General features: G+C 35.3%; 1 protein-coding gene across 6 annotated transcripts in view; it reads right to left on the reverse strand.

Moving 5' to 3' along the window:
* Pds5a (PDS5 cohesin associated factor A) overlaps positions 1 to 20195 on the reverse strand; it is a 100710-nt gene that overhangs the window by 23272 nt on the left and 57243 nt on the right. For all 6 annotated transcript variants that reach the window (XM_031342454.1, XM_031342459.1, XM_031342457.1 and 3 more), the window contains exons 15-23: positions 19826 to 19874; positions 19047 to 19186; positions 16591 to 16706; positions 12197 to 12302; positions 10615 to 10775; positions 6980 to 7103; positions 5888 to 6046; positions 3297 to 3365; positions 1297 to 1433 (exon numbers count right to left, since the gene is read on the reverse strand). In XM_031342454.1, coding sequence (XP_031198314.1) covers positions 1297 to 1433; positions 3297 to 3365; positions 5888 to 6046; positions 6980 to 7103; positions 10615 to 10775; positions 12197 to 12302; positions 16591 to 16706; positions 19047 to 19186; positions 19826 to 19874 — 1061 coding nt within the window. The remainder of the gene's footprint in view (positions 1 to 1296; positions 1434 to 3296; positions 3366 to 5887; positions 6047 to 6979; positions 7104 to 10614; positions 10776 to 12196; positions 12303 to 16590; positions 16707 to 19046; positions 19187 to 19825; positions 19875 to 20195) is intronic.

Raw genomic sequence — 20195 nt, forward strand, 5'->3', positions numbered from 1 at the left:
TATATATATATATTAAAGGACTCTTATCATATTCATGAATGTGGATGAATCAAAATTAACACAGCAGATAGAGACTATTCCACAGTCTTAAAAAGATGGACTAAGGAGAATGCAGACAGAATTCATCTTATTTCCCAGTGAGTGAGCAAAAATTCCTTAATTTTTTTTTAATTTGATAAGGAAAAGGTATTAGTTAAGTTTAGAACACATTACTTCATTTAGAACAACAAATCGTTAAACATTTTTTTTTCCAGGTCAAATAATAGTATTTAGCCTTCAACTGCATCATGGATTGTGCACTAAGTATCACTGAGTTGTAAGACTTCATTACAAAATACTTCAGTACCCAGTTAAGATATACTAATTAATGTGCTCAATGTACTTGTGCTTAAAATCATTAAATCATATAAATTAATAAAAAATACTTCACTAGAAACAAAAAAAAAAGATATACTAATTAATAAGTTTTCATTATTGCCAACTCAAACGCTAATCATTTTGTTGATATAAAACTTCTGTTGGCTTATTCAACATAAAAATCTTGGGTTTTATTTATTTTTTGCATATCTCTTTGGAAATTTATCAAAGCATTAAGCATAATGAACTATAAATGCCTATGTATTGCTTCAAGTAGATTTCTTTTTATGAGGAAATGTTATCTTTAAATAACACAATAGTACCTAGTATCTAATGGTACTCAATAAATACTAAATGCATGAAAAAAATAGATTTTGTGACCTGTCACATAAATTTAAATAGAAATCATGATTTACCAGTGCTGGTGCTCTCTAGATATCAAGTATTTGAAAACAAAAAACAAAACCAAGAGACTTGACAATTTTGTGTAAGGAACAAAAGGGAGACAGGAATTTCACTACACTGAAAAGTGGAAATTAATTTATCAATATTTTCCTTTTTCCTTGTATAAACATTCCTTGAAATTGCCAGAAGGCTTCTTCTTTCCCTCTTTTGAGCAACCACTCTGAGCCATTCTACTTGTTCAATCATATTACGGGGTGATCTGACTTTGCTACACTTCTCATAGTGTTACAGAGTAGAAATTCAACAAATAATTGCTTATAAAGCAAATGTTGGATTTTAGTAACACTGAGTTGATTTTAAATAAAAATTTATTAGCAGAAGTTCATAGTTTTTGGAAATGACAAAAATATACCAATATTCTTCAATGTATTCAAGAAAAGTGAATCCACAGCTTACAGTGCAATTAAAACACTCAATATTATTCAACTCTTACCCCATCTGGGGTACAAAGAAACCAGAAGGAGAAGAGCTCACCTGATTCTCTTTTGCTCTGTCAGGTCTCCCTCACTAACCAGCATCGCTGATAATAACCGAAGAGTTGAGTTGGCAGATTTAGACTGGTTGTTTTTCATACCCAACAGCCACCTTACCAGAAGTTTAATTGCCTGTACCTATAAAATATAAACATGCTAAAAAAAGAAAGCACCTTAAAATTCTAATTAAAGGGAAGACTAATTTAAATTAACTTGATTAGTGAAACTAGTTATCCTATTGAGTGGAAATTGATTACCCAAGGAATTGGGATAAGAAGAATAACAGTAAGAATATTACTTTCTGTTAACCTGTACATGCACTTGTCCCACAGCTGTGCCTGCTCTTATTTCCAAGAGAGAAAGGAAAGGAAATACATTCCATGATTGATAACTCAATCAAGTATTGCTCCCCAGATTTTTGATACAATAAGATTTTTGCAATTACTCAAAAGCATATGATTTAAAAATAAATATTTAAACTGCTAATTTTTAGATATTAGACAGGTGGGAGGGGAAAGAAATGGGTGCTAACTGGTACAGCAACATACATGTATAGATGGAGTAACTTTTATTTATTCATATGTTTACTTATTGTTTGGGTTTGTTTGTATACAGTGACTGTCTACAAAGCCCTGACTTTCCTGGAAATCACTATGTAGACAAGGCTGGCCTACAACTCAGAGAGATCCATCTGCCTGTGCCTCCTGATGGCTGGCATTAAAGATATGCACCACCAGCTGGCCAAAATATCAACTTTAGATAACTATGGACATTTTCAATAAAAAGAATGATATGCACTTAACTATCCTGATCTAATCATTATACATTTTAATGTAACTCCAGAAATCTCCAGTATCTTCAAAACTCTTAAAAAACTTGAAAATAGCCACTTAAATTGTTTTTAAATAATTAAAAACAATTATTTAGATGAAATATTACAGTACTAGAAAACTATTGAATAAATAAGATCTGGTAAATTTTAAATATCTTGACTAAAACATTGGAGCTTACATAATTATTTGTGATCTTATTATCTGAGAGACTTATCAATATATATGAAGAACTAAAGAGTATTATTTCATATTTCATATTCATTATTTCATATATGATGAGCTAAAAAGTACTATTTAACATATTTACTGACAACCTGACAAAAATCAGACAAAAATATATGACTAAGGAAGTAATATATAGGCTCATATATCTAAGTGTACTACGTGTTGAACACTGAGTCAGCATACAAAAGTCAGTGGAGAAACACTGACCAAGCATGTGGTTACCACTAGGTCTTACCACCAAACAAAATATAGCAAAAATCCAGAAACAACAATAACAACTGCAATTCTTTAGAGGAGTATTAATTTACAATGAATTTTAAAATAAAGCACATTAAGGTTGAAGATGGCTCAGCAGTTTTGAGTACTACTTGCTCTTCCAGAGGATGCATGTGTGTCCCAACTCACATAAGGTGACTAAAGATCTTTTTTTTTTTTAATTTTATTTATTTTATGTGTGTGAGTACACTGTTAGCTATACAGTGTGTGGCTGCTGGGAATTGAACTCAGGACCTCTGCCAGCCCAGTCTCTGGCCCTGCTTGCTCTGGCATAATTCACTGTAGCTGTCTTCAGACGCACCAGAAGAGGGCATCAGATCTCATTACGGATGGTTTTGAGCCACCATGTGGTTGCTGGGATCCGAACTCAGGACCTTCGGAAGAGCAGTCAGTGCTCTTACCTGCTGAGCCATCTCGCCAGCCCCTAAAGATCATTTGTTAACTTTAGCTTTAGATCTGACTACCTCTAGCTTCTGAGGGAACCAGCACGCACGCGTGCGCGCGCGCACACACACACACACACACACACACACACACACACTTAATAAATAATAAGTAAAGCAGTCCACTAGAAAATGCTTATTAACAAAACATTAAAAAGTACAGGATACCTACAAGCATTCACTTTTTTTTAACATAAAGGTCATTAATGCCTAAGCAAATATACCTTTGCTAGTACTTCAGGAGAAACTTCCTCATCTGGAGACCATAATTTTCCATTCTTCTCACCTGTTGACTATAGATAATAGAAAAATTTTAGTTTTCCATCCCGATTACTACACAGTATGAAAATACAGGTAAAAGGACTTAGAAACAGAGAACAAAATTTGCGGAGTCACATTTTCCAACCTCAAAACATCCTACAAACCTACAGTAACCAAGAATCTGAAGCAAGAATGGAAATACAAAACAATGGAATAGACTAGGGGGTAAAACATTTTATTAAAAAACAAAAAACACTGGGCAGTGGTGGCGCACACCTTTAATCCCAGCACTTGGGAGGCAGAGGCAGGTGGATTTCTGAGTTACAGGACAGCCAAGGGTACACAGAGAAACCCTGTCTCAAAAACAAACAAACAAAAACAAAAGAGAACAAACAAACCAGCAAAAATAACTCTTTTATTATATCGACCAAATTCATTTTGTAGAGAACACTAATACCATGTTCTGGGAAAAGAGAAAACTGGGTGCCAACAAATAAATACTGTTTACCAGACAGTAAAACCAACTACAAACATCACCTAAAAAGGAAAACCTGATAATCTCTCAGCAGATCATACAGGAAAAAAAAAATCTTCATTACCTTGCACTTAATTCTAAAGAAGTGTTTCCCTACGCAGAATATACAAATAAACTTTGCTGGTACAGCAATGAATGCCTTTAATCCTAGAATTTAGGAGAGAGGCAGAGATATAGTACCTAAAGGCCAGTTTTTGTTATACATAAGAATTCAAATCCAACATGGGCTACATGAGACTGTACCTTAAAACTGTCAAAACTCACTCAACAGTAACAAACAAAAACACTAAAGGATCTGAACAGATCACTCTCCAAAAGATACACAGGTGGCAAATAAACACTCATAATAAATTACTTTATATTTTTTATTCTCTCAAAAAGGTGTGGAGAAACTGGAACATACAGACTTATTTGGTAAAGAAGGTTAAAAAGGGACAGACAACACAGTGATAACCAGTTTGGTGATATCTAAAAAATGTTTAATACTCACATGATTCAGAAATTTTACTTTTGGTACATATTAACATGAACTACATTTGCTAAAACTGTTAATTAACGGACAAAAAATGTGGAATATACAAAGCAGTATTTCTCAGCAGGGAAGAAAAATACATGAAATTCTGATCGATAATACAATAAAATGAATCTGGGAAACATGCCAAATAAAAGATATATCATAAAAGAACAAGTATTAGACAATAAGATATCTAGAATAAACCCATAGTCACCATACAGAGTACTGAGGGTATTTATTAAGGGAATTTGCTTAGTGAGTAGAAGAATGTTTCCATTTGGGAATATGTGTATCTTGAGTGCCAATCAAGATAGCTCAGGAGAAAAAGCATTTACTACCAAGTCTGACAACCTGATTTCACCAGGAATCACATGGTGGAAAAAGAGAGCAGACTCGATAAAGATGTCCTCTGACATTCAAAAAGCAAACTCTCATACACCCCCTAGACTAAATAAATAAATAAATAAATAACTTTTTAAAAGATTAGGCATAGTAATGTAGATCTTTAGTACAGTACTTGGGAGGAAGAGGCAGGCAGGTCTTTGTGAGATTTGGGCCAGATTGATCTACAGAGTGAGTTCTAGAACAGCTAAGCCTATATAGTAAAGCCTGCTTTACGGGATGAAGGAAGGGAGGGAGGGAGGGAGGGAGGGAGGAAGGGAGGGAAGGAGGGAGGGAGGGGGAGAGAAAAAAGAGAAAGAAAGGAAGGAAAGAAAGAGAACAATCAGGTTGGATACGGTGACTCACTTATTTTGATAAAAGCAGTTGAGGGGCAGACACAAGTGAGTCACTAATGCATTCAAGGCTAGCATGGGCTACATCATACCCAGTTTCAGGCCAACCCAAGAAGACCGCGACTCGAAAAACAAAATAGAAAATCAGGCAGATGTGGGCTAGTGTGGAGCTTAGATCCTATCCTGAACAAGAACACCAACCATCTTAACATGATGGGACGCTATAAATGATTTGCTGTTAATCCCATCTTCTCTAACTTCATAAAATAGTTCAGAGTGCTCAATGTTACACTAAAAATAAAGACATTCATAAATGTGACTTGTGTCTGCACTCTCTCTAATTCTAGGTTGTGAGATCCTTTTTAATTAAAAAACACTGTAGGGGCAACAAAGATGGCTCAGTATTTTAGAAAACTTGCTATAACCTAGTTGATATTCTCAGCACTCACATGGGGCTTTCTGTAATTCCAGATCTAGGTGATTCACTGACTTTCTCTAACCTCCAGACATACCATACACATGGTTCACAGAAAAACCCTTACACATAAAATAAAAAATAAAAAATCTTTTAAAAAGATATTACAATTTTAAAGTGACAGTTATATTAATAGGATGTAGTGTGATCTTTCAAAATTTGTACAAAGGGATGAAAAGTCAGACCCTACTGGGCACATCAATTACACCCTAGATACTGAAAGAGATGTTTTCCATGATAAAGATATAGACAGACTTAAACTCAAGACTTTAAATGTAATTAAGTTAGGCACTTACCCTGTCATTCATTAGAAGATCTTTAACAATAAAGTTTGCTACTACAGATTTCATTGGGGAGGCAAACTGATCTGGTGCTAACATGGAAATGTGGCCCAGTGAAACTAATGGAGTGATAAGTTGCTCTGGTACATCAGCATTCAGACTCCTACTGAGTGGCTACGAAAAGAAAAAAACAACTGTCAATTGGTTTTATAAGTATTTAGATATTCTACAGTCCTAATAATTTTACCATGCCCAAGTCAATCTGTTTTACTGATACAATCATAATTAATTTTAACCATCTTAGATATTGTTATTTCACCTAGGGAAATATGACTGTGGTGATTCAAATGAGAAAGGCCCCATTAAGTTCACATGTTTCAATATCTGGTCGCCAATTACTGGAACAGTTTGGGAAGATGAGAAGAAGTGGACTTATTGGTAAAAGTAAGTCACTGGAAATGGCCTTTGATGTTTCAAAAGCACATATCAGACCCAGTGTATGTTTCTGCTCACAACTTGTAGAACAGACGTTAGCTCTCAGCTACTTCTTCTGCCTGTGAGCTGTCATACTCCCCAGCATGACCTTTGACACTAAAAGCAAGCCTCCAATTAAATATAAAATTTAATTTAATTTAAAATTAAATTTAAAATTTAAATTAAATTTCTTTTGTGAGTTACTTGATCATTATGTCTAATCACAGTGATAAGAGTGACAAAGACAATAAAATTGAAAAAAATATAGAAAATAGATAAAGCCCAAGTAAAACAAGTAGAAATAAGGACATCTGCATTACTCTTCATCTCTCTTCTTCTAATATGCTATTTTGGTGGATTTTTTTTTTTTATGCTAAGAAAACAGCAAGGGTAGTTCAGTTGTCCAGTAATAGTCAGTGAGGATAAGCTAGAGCAGGCAAGACTAAAGCTAAGGAGAATACTCATATAAAACAGAGGACTAACAGTGAACATACAGTGCTGAGCAGACAAGTGCTCAAGAAGTACACATCACGGTAAGAAGACATACAAAGAACCTTAAAATGTACACTCTAGCTTTACCAAAGCACAGAACCTGACAAACCAATGGAAACATATTCCTTGTGCTATGTATACCTCAAAAATCTGTGCCAGCTGGACTTCCTTGTTTGAGAAGATGGCGTGGATGCAGTGTACAGCCTGCTTTGCTTGGTGTGGAGTGCCCCGCTTGGCTTTCTGATGTAAAATGGGGATCAAGGTTCTGCAAAAATAATAATATAGTGGTGTTTTTCTGAAGTATACAAATCCCTAAGTTTCGTCTTATCCTCATTTACTCTACTTAGATATGTGCTGGCAGTAAAGCCTTTCTTAGTAATTATTTGATTGCTAAAAAAATTTAAAGTTCCTTCTCTGTCTCATAAACCAAGACAAACAATAGCGAACAATTTTCATTTTAAAACTAAAACATGAATATAAGAAAATAACAAACAAGCCACCCTTAATAATCTATGACTTGCTCTAGGGCATATATTCACATTTACATTCTAAGAAGACATTCCTAGTTTTTCAGTTCCCTTTTAGATTTCCCTTCTGTTATTTCAAAGTAGCCAAGGAAAAAGTAGCAGAAGGTCAAGTGTTATTAAACAGCTGAAATGATACTAGTGAGTACTCAAAAATAGTTACATACAGTTTGGTAAAAATCAAACTAAAGGTTTCTAAAACTCATCTAGGACATGTGTAGTTACCATTCTAGGTATTTTTAAAATTGGATTAATTTGACTAATGAATGTTAGTTAATACCTGAAAAGCAATATATTTAGCATAACAAAGATAAGAAAGCAAAAACAAGACAGGTGGTGGTGGTGCACACCTTTAATCCCAGTACTTGGGAGGCAGAGGCAGGCAGATTTCTGAGTTCAAGTACAGCCTGGTCTACAGAGTGAGATGCAAGATAGCCAGGAAAACTGTCTTGAATAAAAAAAAAAATTTAAAAAAAAAAAAAAAAGCAAAAACATAAGAATGAACTACAACTGCCAAAGACCACACGAGTAAGAGGTGAAGCTGGATTTTCAAAATTAAAAAAAAGATAAAATGAATGTGTTTAATCACTATATTAACATGAAAAATAAACTAAAAGTACGCCTATAGAACAATCTGAAATATCGTAACAAAATAATAAATGCTGGCCATATAGCAAAAGATGTACGTGAAGGACATATATTCATATGAACTGACAAAATATGTACACATATCAAGAAGGAAAGCATTCAGCTGGCAGTGATGGCACATGCCTTTAATCCAAGCACTTGGGAGGCAGAGGCAGGCAGATTTCTGAATTTTCGAAATGCAGACGAGGCCAGCCTGGTCTACAGAGTGAGTTCCAGGACAGCCAGGACTACACAGAGAAACCCTGTGTAAACAAACAAACAGAGCACTTGCTGCTCTTGCAGAGGATCCCAGTATGTTTCCTAGCACTACAGTTCTAGGGGATCCAATCAAAATAAATAAATAAATAAATAAATAAATAAATAAATAAATAAATAAATAAAGGAAAGAACTCATAAAACAAGAGTAACAACTCTTTTGCTTTTATTTTCCTAGGCTCACATATATACCCCATGACTAGATGCTAGGGACAAACCTCAGGCCTTTATGCATACAATGTCAACACCAGCATGGAGCCACATACCCACCCTTGGTTTCAACTTTTCATGATAAACATAAAAGTTTATAATCAGACAAAATCAGTATAGCAACAAAACTCTACAGAAACTATTTGTGATACCTTCAATACAATTAGAAGGGGATCTATTTTATTTTATAAGCAAAAAAGTTGATGTCATCAAATGAAAAGACCTACAGTAAATAAAAACAAACCCAAAGTCTAATAATAGAACTTAATAGCAATATTCAAGACCACAAGACATATACCTCAACCAAAACCCAAAAAAGCCTGAAATATGTCAATCAGTTTGATTCTGACATGTTCATGAACATCTAAAGCCCATCTCTGGGGAGATCTGAACTGCAGGGTATGGATGTCCAAGTGTAACTAGTCTAGGTAACTTTGAGCACCATTTGGTTCTTTTATTTATAAGCTCACCACTATTAATAGTAGTGAATAACTAAATAAGATATACTTAAATGTACATTTAATGTAATGATCACTGTCACTATCTTACTAAGCAATTAGTAAATATTTTATGATGAACACTATTTAATTGCTCTATTTGTCTTTGTTGCAACAGGAAAGGGGTAGCTGACTTTATAACCAAGTTAAAAGAAAAGTCATAAATCAGATGAGTATGTTAAAACATAAACAAAATAAAACATTTAATTTTATTTATATGCCCATATGTGGGCATGTACACTTGAGTACAGGTGCCTGTTATGGTCAACTGTCAGATCTGAGTGCTGGGTACCAAACTAGGGTCTTCTGTAAGAACAGAGTAGTGTGTGCTTTAGCTGCTGAGTCACCACTCCAGCCCCAAAAGATACAATTTAGACCAAGCTGTAGGCTTTTAAAGCAAGACTGAAATAGTAAAAACAAAACAAAACAAAACTAAACATCTTGTTTTGTTTATCCAGAGTGCTATAATTAAGAGGCACCATCAGGTTTGCTATTGAGGTTTTTATTGAGTGTTTTTGCTTTTCTCTGATTATTTCTTTTATCCCCAACTATTCTTAAGAAAAGGTTTCCATCTTTGATTCTTAAGTTAACTATTTCACATATTTCTATTTTTTTCTAATGCTTATTTTGATACAGCATTCTTTTAAAAATAGGACTCTTGCCTTAAAATGTAAAAATATTCCAAGTTTAGAAGAAAATGTCAAACTTTATCCTACTATGTTAATGATCTTTTTTCCTTTTATGTGCACAGGGGTTTGAACAAAGGCCTTGTGTGTGCCAATAAGTATTCTCCCACTAAGCTAAATCCCTATCCCCCACCAAGTCTCTGTAAAAACATTTTTGAGACAAAGTCATTCTTGCCTAGTTTGTGATCATTCCACCAAGCCTGGCCCTAATGATTTTATTGATTTGTGTGTACAGATATATAAACAATTAAATTCTTAGACCACAAACTCCTTGAAGGCAAAGACTGATTGGATAATCATTTGTTCCACATAAACTCTATTTAATAAAACCTACAGGAGTCCATTTGTTCTATTTTTATTACATTATGAGACAAACATTGTTTCTATTAGATTTACCATTAATTTTTCATGTTTATGTTACCAATGAACATATGATGCAATGGACATATCAATGTGTTCTTTCATGTTTCCCACTCTTACTACAAATACAATGCCAAAATGTTAAAATGAAAATATAAAATTGCATTTTAAATTCTTATGATCACTGTTATCATTATCAATTACAAATCAACTAATAAATATTTTATGATGAACACTACTATTTAATTCCCCTATTTTTTATTTGTTTGTGGGAGTTGGGACAGGAAGGTGGTAGCTACTTAATTTATAGTCAGTTTTAAAGAAAAAAAATACCCAAATTAGAAAGATACATTAATCATCAATATACTATTTAGTTCTGTGATAACGAGTCCCTTCCTTCTACAAAGATGGTACAGTTTGCCCTGCTGCATCTATCCTAACTGTGGTAAGATGGGGCTGGAGACTGAGAGACTAAGGCAGGCAGCATCAAAGTAGTTTTCTTTCTGTGACATCTTCTTCCATGACAGAGAAATCATGATTTTATCACTCCCACACACAGAAACCTTTATGTTTACCATGTAAAAAAAAATACTCACGACCGTATCTGGGGAAGGTCAGTTTCTATTTTGTGGCCTGTGTTTCTAAAAATTTGTATTGCAGCTTCTGCTACCTTGTCATCCTCCATTCTTAGGCACTGTAACAAGGACTCATATGTCTCTGCAGAGTGGAACGAGGTAGGATGTGTGAAAGACAGAACCTGGAGGAATAGATACACCTTTAGGAGTATAGACAACAGCTCTAATCTATTTAAAAAGGAGATTTCGTTCAATAAATAAAATGTGAAGTTCTGGAGTACAAATGCTAGCTATAACATTTGGAATATAAATTACATCCTTTAGCCACCACTGCAGTTATTTTTACTCAAGAGATTTAACAAGAATACTGTGTGGTACTTTCAGTCTCTTTCCCAAGACAGTTGATATGCTATCTTTTCCCCAATCTTCTGATCATCTTGTGGATTTTACTAACCTTAGAATAAAGAATGTTTTTTTAGTTACATATGTATTTTTAATCTTATGTGCAGTGGTGTTGCCTGCATGTGTGTGTGTAAGGATGTTGGATCCTCTGGAGTTGGTGTCATACAAACAGTGGTAAGCTGCCATGTGGATGCTGAAAATTGAACCTGGGTCCTTTGGAATAACAATCAGTAAGTACTCTAGCTTTCTCTTTTGTAAATATTATCTCTAGCACTACTTAATATCTTCTTCAGTTTGCCTGTGATTTCAATGCACCTTCACCTCAATTTCTCCTTCTTTTTACTCAATTCAATGAGAGTTCTTCCACCCAGTGTTGTAGTTGGACAATGGCTCCCATGCCACTCTGTAATTTAGGACTGCTGAATTCTTTCCCTACTCCTGATAGCAACCTTTCCCTGCAGTAAGTTTTGAGTCACACTTCGCTCTTATTTATAGGTAATTTTAATCCATTTGTATTTATTAATATCATGAATATCTTTAAAATGCCCCATTTATAATGATGATATCATATAATCTGTCAGTCAACTGCTTCAGATACAGTTTCTTTGAAAGATAAGCTTGGATTATCTTTCGTACATGGTAACAAGTATAGCCGAAATATAAAACATAATCACCCTGGGTAGTGGTAGCTCATGCCTTTAATCCCAGTACTTGGGAGCCAGAGGCAGACGGTTTTCTGAGTTTAAGGCCAGCCTGGTCTTCAAAGTGAGTTCCAGGACAGCCAGAGATACATGGAGAAACCCAGTCACGAAAAAAAAAACAAAAAACAAAAAAACAAAACAACAACATAAAAAGATAATCACAAAATTTTTTAAGAATGCTACTGTATGATGTAAAATAATTACATTACGATACAAGTCATTTTTATAAGATCTGATTTTTAGCCAAGCACGTTACCAGACATCTGTAATCACAGTATGCGGCAGGCTACGAAGCAGACATATAGATGAGAGTTTCATGCCAGTCTGGGCTATAGAATGAGACTCTTGTTTTAAAAAAAAACAAAATAAAGAGATGTACCAGAAAAACTAAATATTTTGAATAATCTAACATAAAATAAGCGCCCTCGTGCACAGCATAAAAGGAATGTCCTTATTTATCATTGGAAGTTAACAGAGATAAAATTACAAAAAAGAAATACCTTAAGAAGCTCAAGTCCTGAGCGGATAGCTGAGTCTGGACTGACACCCTCCTCTTCATCATCGGCCGTCCCTTCTATTGACTTATTCATCAGTTTCACTAGTGCACTAGTAAATGAAGAAATGTAAGTTAGTAAGACCACTTAATGTAATCCCAACTAAACATCAGTAATGTATCCCAACTAAAGTATGATAAACAGAAAATGTACAAAGACTATGGTTGGCTGGGCTGTGGTGGCACACTCCTTTAATACCAGCATTTGGGAGGCAGACACAGGCAGATTTGTGAGTTTGAGGCCAGCCTGGTCTACAGAGTGAGTTCCAGGACAGCCAGGGCTACACAGAAAAACCCTGTCTAGAAAAAAAAAACAAAAATAAACAAACAATTAAAAAAAAGACCATGGTCAAAGAAAATTTCTGTAGCATGAGGTGAGCTTACTGTTATGCTACCTTTCTCAAAAACTTAATGTGTTATAGTAACAAAATTTGATTGAAAAATAAGGCAGTAAAATAATACATAATATTAATATTAGCTCTTCTAATATTTACACATATAAGTTTTCACATATAAAGTGACTATAATAGATTTTAATAACAATATAAGAATAGTTGGAAATTGGGCAAATGGCCATTCAGAACAAAATTCAGATAGAAAGGAGGCAGGTAAGATGGCTCGGTGGGTAATGGTACTTGCTGCCAATCTTAATGCAGTGTGTGTGAGTCCTGGAACCCACATGATGGAAGGTAAGGATTCCTAACATTCACTGACCTCCAAGTATGTGCCACGTGTGTGTGCATACCCACAATGAATAAATGTAATCCAAACACTTACCAGTGAACACATACAGGGAAAGTAGTATTAATTACACTAGCAAATGAGTCTATAGAATAAGTAATTCCAACCTAAGAAATTACTAACAGAACAAATTAATCAAAAAAAACAACATCATGAGTTCAATTAACCTGAATTGTGTGATAGACAATTGCAATATTAGCACTTGGGAAGATGAAGGAAGAAAAATATAAGTTCAAAAAGCCAGAATGAACTACAAAAAATGATACAAAATCATGAAGGTGTGGAGAGATGTCTACACCTGTAGACAATCAAGGTTTTGTTCCTTGCTCCGATGTCAGTTGGCTCAAGACCACCTCATTTTCGTTTACTTGAAGGAGTCTGTGTTTATTGTCTCACATTCCAACCTAACTCCTAAAGCAATTAGAATTATGAAAAAATATTTATACCTCTGACTTTCTTCGGTGTAGCTAAGGGGGACCAGGGCTCTACAGTCTTCTGTGCTCAAATTCTACCACTTGTTTTGTGTTACATGGTGCAGGTCCTGCTGTGGAGCAAGTCCTGAGTCTTTGTAATCAGCAGAGGCCTAGAAACCTCACTGGCCATGGTGCTTCTCACTACTTTCCTAACTATCTGTTAGTGTTTAACTTCTAGGTATCCTGTGAATCCTCCACTATTCAGTCTCTTTTCTCATTTCCTTTACAGATGGATTTTTACTTTCTGTGTGTATATGTGGTGCCTGCAGAGGGCAGAAGCTGGCATTAATGTCCTAGAGGAGGAGAAACAGGTGACTATCAGCCACCTAACATGGGTACTAAGAACTGAACACTGGGTCCCCTGCTAGAACAGTTCATGCTCAAAAACTGGTGGAAAAGTGCTAACCTTTAACCATCAGAGAAACAGGCATATCTTTGTGAGTTAGAGGCCAGCCGGATCTAATGAGTGCCAGGACAGCCAGGTCTATGCAGAGAAACCATCTCAGGAAAAAAGAGAGGAACACTATGTCCTCTTAACTACAGAATGACCTTCCAATCCCCTTGCCTTTACATGTATCTCTGTGTGTACACAATGCCGTGGCACATGCGAAGGGGACTCGTTCTCTTCTTCAGCCATGCAGGTTCTAGGGATCACACTCCAATCATTAGGGTTGGAGGCATGCACACTTATGTGCTCACCATCATGTTACCCTAACCTTTATGGCTTACATAGAAGTCATTCATAATTTTCTAAGTGTTGCCATTCCTTGTAAAAAAATACTTTTTATAATTTCATGTCATCATTTTTGCCTCAGGATCCAGTTCTTTCTCCTTACCTCTGTCCACTCTAATTTACTCTCCTTCCTCAGTTTCAACCATTATCACAATGATCATTGCAGTGTAAACATTTTTAAGTAATATCAATATGGATAATTTTGTGATACTCAATCTTTTCTTTTTGTTTGTATTCTGAAACAGGGTGTATGTAAACACCAACTACCTTGAAACTTAGCATGTAGATCGGGTTAGCCCTGAAGTAATGGAGATCGACCTGCCTCTGTTTCCCTAGTTCTGGGACTAAAGGAGTGTTTTAAAAAACAAAATGTCTGCCACCAATGTTTTCTCTGAAAATCTTGATTATAAACTGTTCATGGCCGGTGAGCCTATAACCCCAATACCCAGGAGTCAGAAGCAGAAGGCTAACAAGTTCAGGACCAACCTGGTCTATATATAAACAAGATCTATGTCACTCATAGACATATAGTAAGACTCTGCCTCAAAACACCGAAGTAAATAGTAAGACCCTTAACACTACTTCGAAGCATATGCACCTCTCTCTGCCCTCCACCCCACACTACTACTACTACTACTACTACTACTACTACTACTACTACTACTACTACTACTACATTATAGCTCTGGCCTATCTAAATACTTCTTAATCTCTTTGTCCTTTTTTCTTTGTTTGCTATTATTGCCTAAAACAACTTTAAATATTAACCAGCATGATATATACATATGTATGTATGTGTATATATATGTATATAATATGCATGTGTGTATATATATATACACATATGCATATATCATATTAAATTGTGTTAAATTATATGTTTTATGTATTATTTAATATGGATGATATTTACACACATAAATTTCAATAATTTTAATATGTGGTAATTATCATTAGTGAAATAGTGAAATTTCACTAATAGTGAAATTAGTGAAATTTTAGAGAGTAGTAAACTGAAGCTCAGAGTACCTAAGTAACGAAATTTCTACTTCCTTTAACACTCATCAGATACACAGCATATTAGTTTTCTTTTTGTTTTAATTTGCAAAGTAGAAAACTGGATCAGGAAATCTTAACTTAAAAATAGTAGAACTGGGGGCTGGCAAGATGGCTCAGCAGGTAAGAGCACTGACTGCTCTTCAGAAGGTCCTGAGTTAGGATCCCAGCAACCACATGGTGGCTCACAACCACCGGTAATGAGATCCGATGCCCAATTCTGGTGTGTCTGAAGACAGCTTCAGTGAATTACACCAGAGCGAGAGGGCTGGAGCTGGGGCCGGGCCAGAGCAGGAGCTGAAGCCAGAGTGAGCAGGGCCGGAGCTCAAATCCCAGTAGCCACAATATGGCTCACGGCCATCTGTACAGCTACAGTATACTCATACACATAAAATAAATAAATCAATCTTTAAAAAACAAATAGTAGAACTCATGTATAAGCTGACCTGTTGCTCAATAATTCATAGATTCTAGCTACCAGTGCCTCAGAATATGATTATATCTGGAGACAGGGCAGTAAGGAATAATTATATAATGTGAAATCATATGGATGGATGAGCCTAATCTTGGATGTGCACTATTTTCTTAAAAAGAGCAGGGCACAGATTTGTCCTGGGCATGTAGAGGGAAGGTCATGTGCAAACACAGTGACAAGATGGTAGCTGTTTAGAAGACAAGGAGAATGACTTCAGAAAAACATGTTGATATCGTGGTCTTGAAACTTTTAGTTTCTACAACTAAAAAAAATTGTATTTTCTAACTTGTCAGCCAACGGTATTCGATTAGGGTAACCTTTGAACACTAGTAGAACATGCCTTCTCATATAACCACAATAATGACTCACATAGATGACATGACTGGCATCTATTTGGATTAAGGATCAGTGAATCCCTATGTGTTGTGTGGATTTTTTCAAATTAGCATATACAGAATAAACTTAAATGCAAGTGCTCTTAAAAAATAAATAAATAAATAAACCTTAAATAATACTGCAATGCCCAGATGGGAAGTGGTGGTGCACGCCTATAATCCCAGCACTTGGGAGGCAGAGGCAGGCGGATTTCTGAGTTGGAGGCCAGCCTGGTCTACAGAGTGAGTTCCAGGACAGCCAGGGCTACACAGAGAAACTCTGTCTCGAAAAACCAACCAACCAAGCAAACAAACAAACAAACAAACAAAAAAATACTGCAATGCCCAGCCTTCTATTAGAATGGCAGGTACTGTCATTAAAGAGAGCTTTAAACAGATGGTTTCCAGATCTCTGAGTCCAGAACTTAAGCGCCCCACTATACCCTTTGAATGAGCATCTATTTCTTCAACATACACTTCCTATCTTACCTTATGGCTTCTGAATCAATGTGCACAGGAGCAATTCTTTCCAACAGAAATTTGACCATCTCTAGAAAAGGGTTGGTTGGCTGCTTAGGATTTGCAAGTTTCCGAGCTATTTCTCTCTTAAAGACAAAAAAAAAGGTTTTTACTGTTGAGTTTTATTCCTTTAGTATTTCTCACAATTAGATTAACTAAAGGAAGACGATTCACTGAAAAATTCAAAACCCAGAAAAAGTGAAAACAATGTGTGTTTTAGTCACTGATTAAAACATATATAGTAAGTCCTCATTATAAAATCAGACAGCAGGATAGAAGGGACAGGTGACTTCTATTGTTTGCCTTACACACCTGCTATAGAGTTTGTATTTATTTAATAACACAATGCTCTATTGGAAAAAAGTTATTTACAAGTATAGATAAATGGCTTTATTATTTTATAATTTAATAGGATACTGAGTTTTCTTTCAGTTATTTTCCCTGAAAAGCATATTCTTAATATTATGCATATGTGTCTATCCACATGAGTGTAATGCCCACAATTCAGAGTACAGTATCAGAGCTATTTATCTCTATAAAAAAATGTGAGGCTAGAGAGATGAGATGGTTCAGTGGTTTAACTGTTCTATTAAAGCTCAAAGATGGCAGTATTATATAGCAGCTACCTTTGAGAAAGAATAGCATTCTTGACGGAAATCTCATTTTTTCTACACCTTCTAGGTGACATACCAGTGTTAATACATTATCAACCAGGTCTAAATCTCAGATTTCCAATCAATCACAAGTCACAGACCACATGTATTTATCTTCTGTTTTTTAATTTAAAAATTTTTATTACTAGTATGTGTCTTTTATGTGGGTGCATTTACTCCATGACTCTATGTGGAGAACAACCTTCAGCAGCCAGCTCTCTCCTTCCATTGTAGGTTTTAGTTTTGAACTCAAGTGGGAGCTTGCTACTGAAAATAGCACTGAACCTGGCTCTCTTAAATTTTACACAGCAATGTTCATTCCCAGAAACTAGAAATGCAGTGGCTATTCGTGGCACAATGATGCTACTCCATTTAGATGCTGGCCTCTAACAACGCTTTTTCCCCCCAGGCCTACATAAGTACAATGTATGACTTCTCCCCATTCCCAATTTACAGGGTCTTGTAATTATATTTAATATAAAAGAACATGGGTAACTTAAATATTACTTACAAGTTACACTGTGTTTATGAATAGAAAGGTGAGAAAGCAGGAACTACTAGCACCCTCGTAGAATTCCATCTATCTATTTATTTTGTGTGTACGCATACAGGCACACATACATGGGAGAGGGGAGCGTTGTGAAAGTCAGGAGATAATTTATGAGACTCTGTTTTCTCCATCCACTACACGGGCACAGGATCAAACCCTTTTGGCTTCCTAGGAAGTATCTTTATCTACCAAGCTATTTGACTGGCTGTTGTATTTATTTATTAACAGCAGACAAGCAAACAAACAGGATCTTGCTATTGATTGCAGATAGGTCGTGAACTCATGGTGATTTCTTGCCCTTGTCTCCTGAAGGCTGAGATTGCAGACAAGAACAACCATGCCTAGCTACCATTCTATTTTTCAGTGCAAATATAGTATTTAGGTCCAACTTTGTGATTCATAAAAACAGCAGCATTAATTGCATACATTTCTTGCTCACTGGATTCATTCCAGGATATTTTAATTACAAACACCTGAGTTTATCTTTAAGATTTACATTTATTTACTTATTCCCAACAGACAATAAAAACTGTTTTATGTTCCTAGACCATGTGGTAAGAACATCTATTATAATCTTTACTCCTCTGTTGCATATTTAAGTCATCAATCCTTTTTAGAACAAGGTTAAAAAGTAAATAACCAAAATGCTAATATTTTTACCATGTTTAAGCCTAGTCTTAGTATTATGTGTCACAACCGCATAACATAAATGCTAATGACAGGCACAAAATAAGCTTTTTTCCCCTGAGTTCCTGTAATGATCCTAGCTATAATGATGATGATGATGATGATGATGATGATGATGATGATGATGATAAGTGCAAGAAATCTACCTAGGAATTTACTTCTTTCAATTGAAATGTTATATGAAGACATAACTACAACTAAGTTATTATCAGGCTTTGTTCCTATGCTCTGAGAGGAAAGGAGGAAATGCATGCATACAAAACATTTTGAATTCTTTCCATTTCTTAAGTGAAGAAACACACATTAAATAAAAAGTGTTGGATAGTCTCTCTGGCTCATATCTGACTTTTTTTTCTATCCCCCTTGGAATATGGCTGGAGAATGTTAAGAAATAAGAAATTAGTTATATTTCAATAGAGTTCTAAATAATTTAGCATCTATTATATAGTTAAAAAGCACACAAAAAATAAGTATTTATAATAAAATACAGATTTCTGAAAGTTATTAAAGAAAATATAAAATCATGATTCACTAACCACACAAATGTCAGCTTGCTTGCATGAACAGGTTGGGCTGATTAATAATTCCAACTGAGACCTCAGTTTCTCATCATCACCAAGAACCTGGTTAAATTTCTTTACAAAATCTTGTGCTTTCCCAGGGTCAGGCAAATTCTCTATGAAATGAAGACAATAAATATTAAGACAAAAAAGATAACTATATTCTAACTGTCTTTAAGACACTGGGCTGGAGAGATGGCTTAGCAGTAAAGAATACTTCCTATTCCTATAAAAGACTCAGTACTTCTGTCGGGTAGTTCACAATTGCCTGTAACAATAGCTCCAGAAGAATCTGACATCTCTGGGCCCTGCAGGTACATGTACCCACATACAGACACACATACTCACACATAACTAAAAATAAAAACAAAGTAAAACTAAAAAAAAAATACATTTAAGAAGTAAATAAATATTGATGAGCCCTTAAGAGAAAATCTGACAAATGGTACTCATAAACAAATCAACAATTATCTTTCACCACTCTATGATACTACAGTATCATTGGCTAAATTAATAACCTGTTTTGAGTGGGCTGGAGAGATGGCTCAGCAGGTAAGAGCACTTGTTGCTTTTAGAAAAGTCCCAAGTTTGATTTCCTAGCACCTCATGTTGGCCTACAAACATCTGTAAGTAACGCCAGGAAACTGGACAGGCAAACACATCATATATATATGCAAAACATTCATGAACATAAAATAAAAATGAAAAGGCCTGTTTTGATATTACATGCTCATTGGATAAATAAACATACTTACTTGCTATGGTCATCAGTTTCCCAAACATGGCAGAACAGTTTGCCTCTGACTGAAATTTAAAACAGAAACAAAGTACTAGTCATTTGTATTAATAAATTTCTCTAAGAGAAATCAATACCCACACTGTACAATGTGTTTACCATAACCTCACTAGAAAATGGCTAACCTCTCCTTCTGCCTGTATGTGTGTGTCTCTCTGTGTGTGTGTGAGAGAGGGAGAGAGAGAGAGAGAGAGAGAGAGAAAGAGAGAGAGAAAGAGAGAGAGAGAGAAAGAGAAGAGTATCAAAAGACAGAGGAAAGCAAAATTAAGATAAAAAGAAGGACAAGAGACAGTGGCAGCAGGAGAGCACTGAAAGCTCAATAGCGAGGA

This window comes from Mastomys coucha, unplaced genomic scaffold (assembly GCF_008632895.1).
Source record: "Mastomys coucha isolate ucsf_1 unplaced genomic scaffold, UCSF_Mcou_1 pScaffold22, whole genome shotgun sequence".
NCBI lineage: Eukaryota > Metazoa > Chordata > Mammalia > Rodentia > Muridae > Mastomys > Mastomys coucha.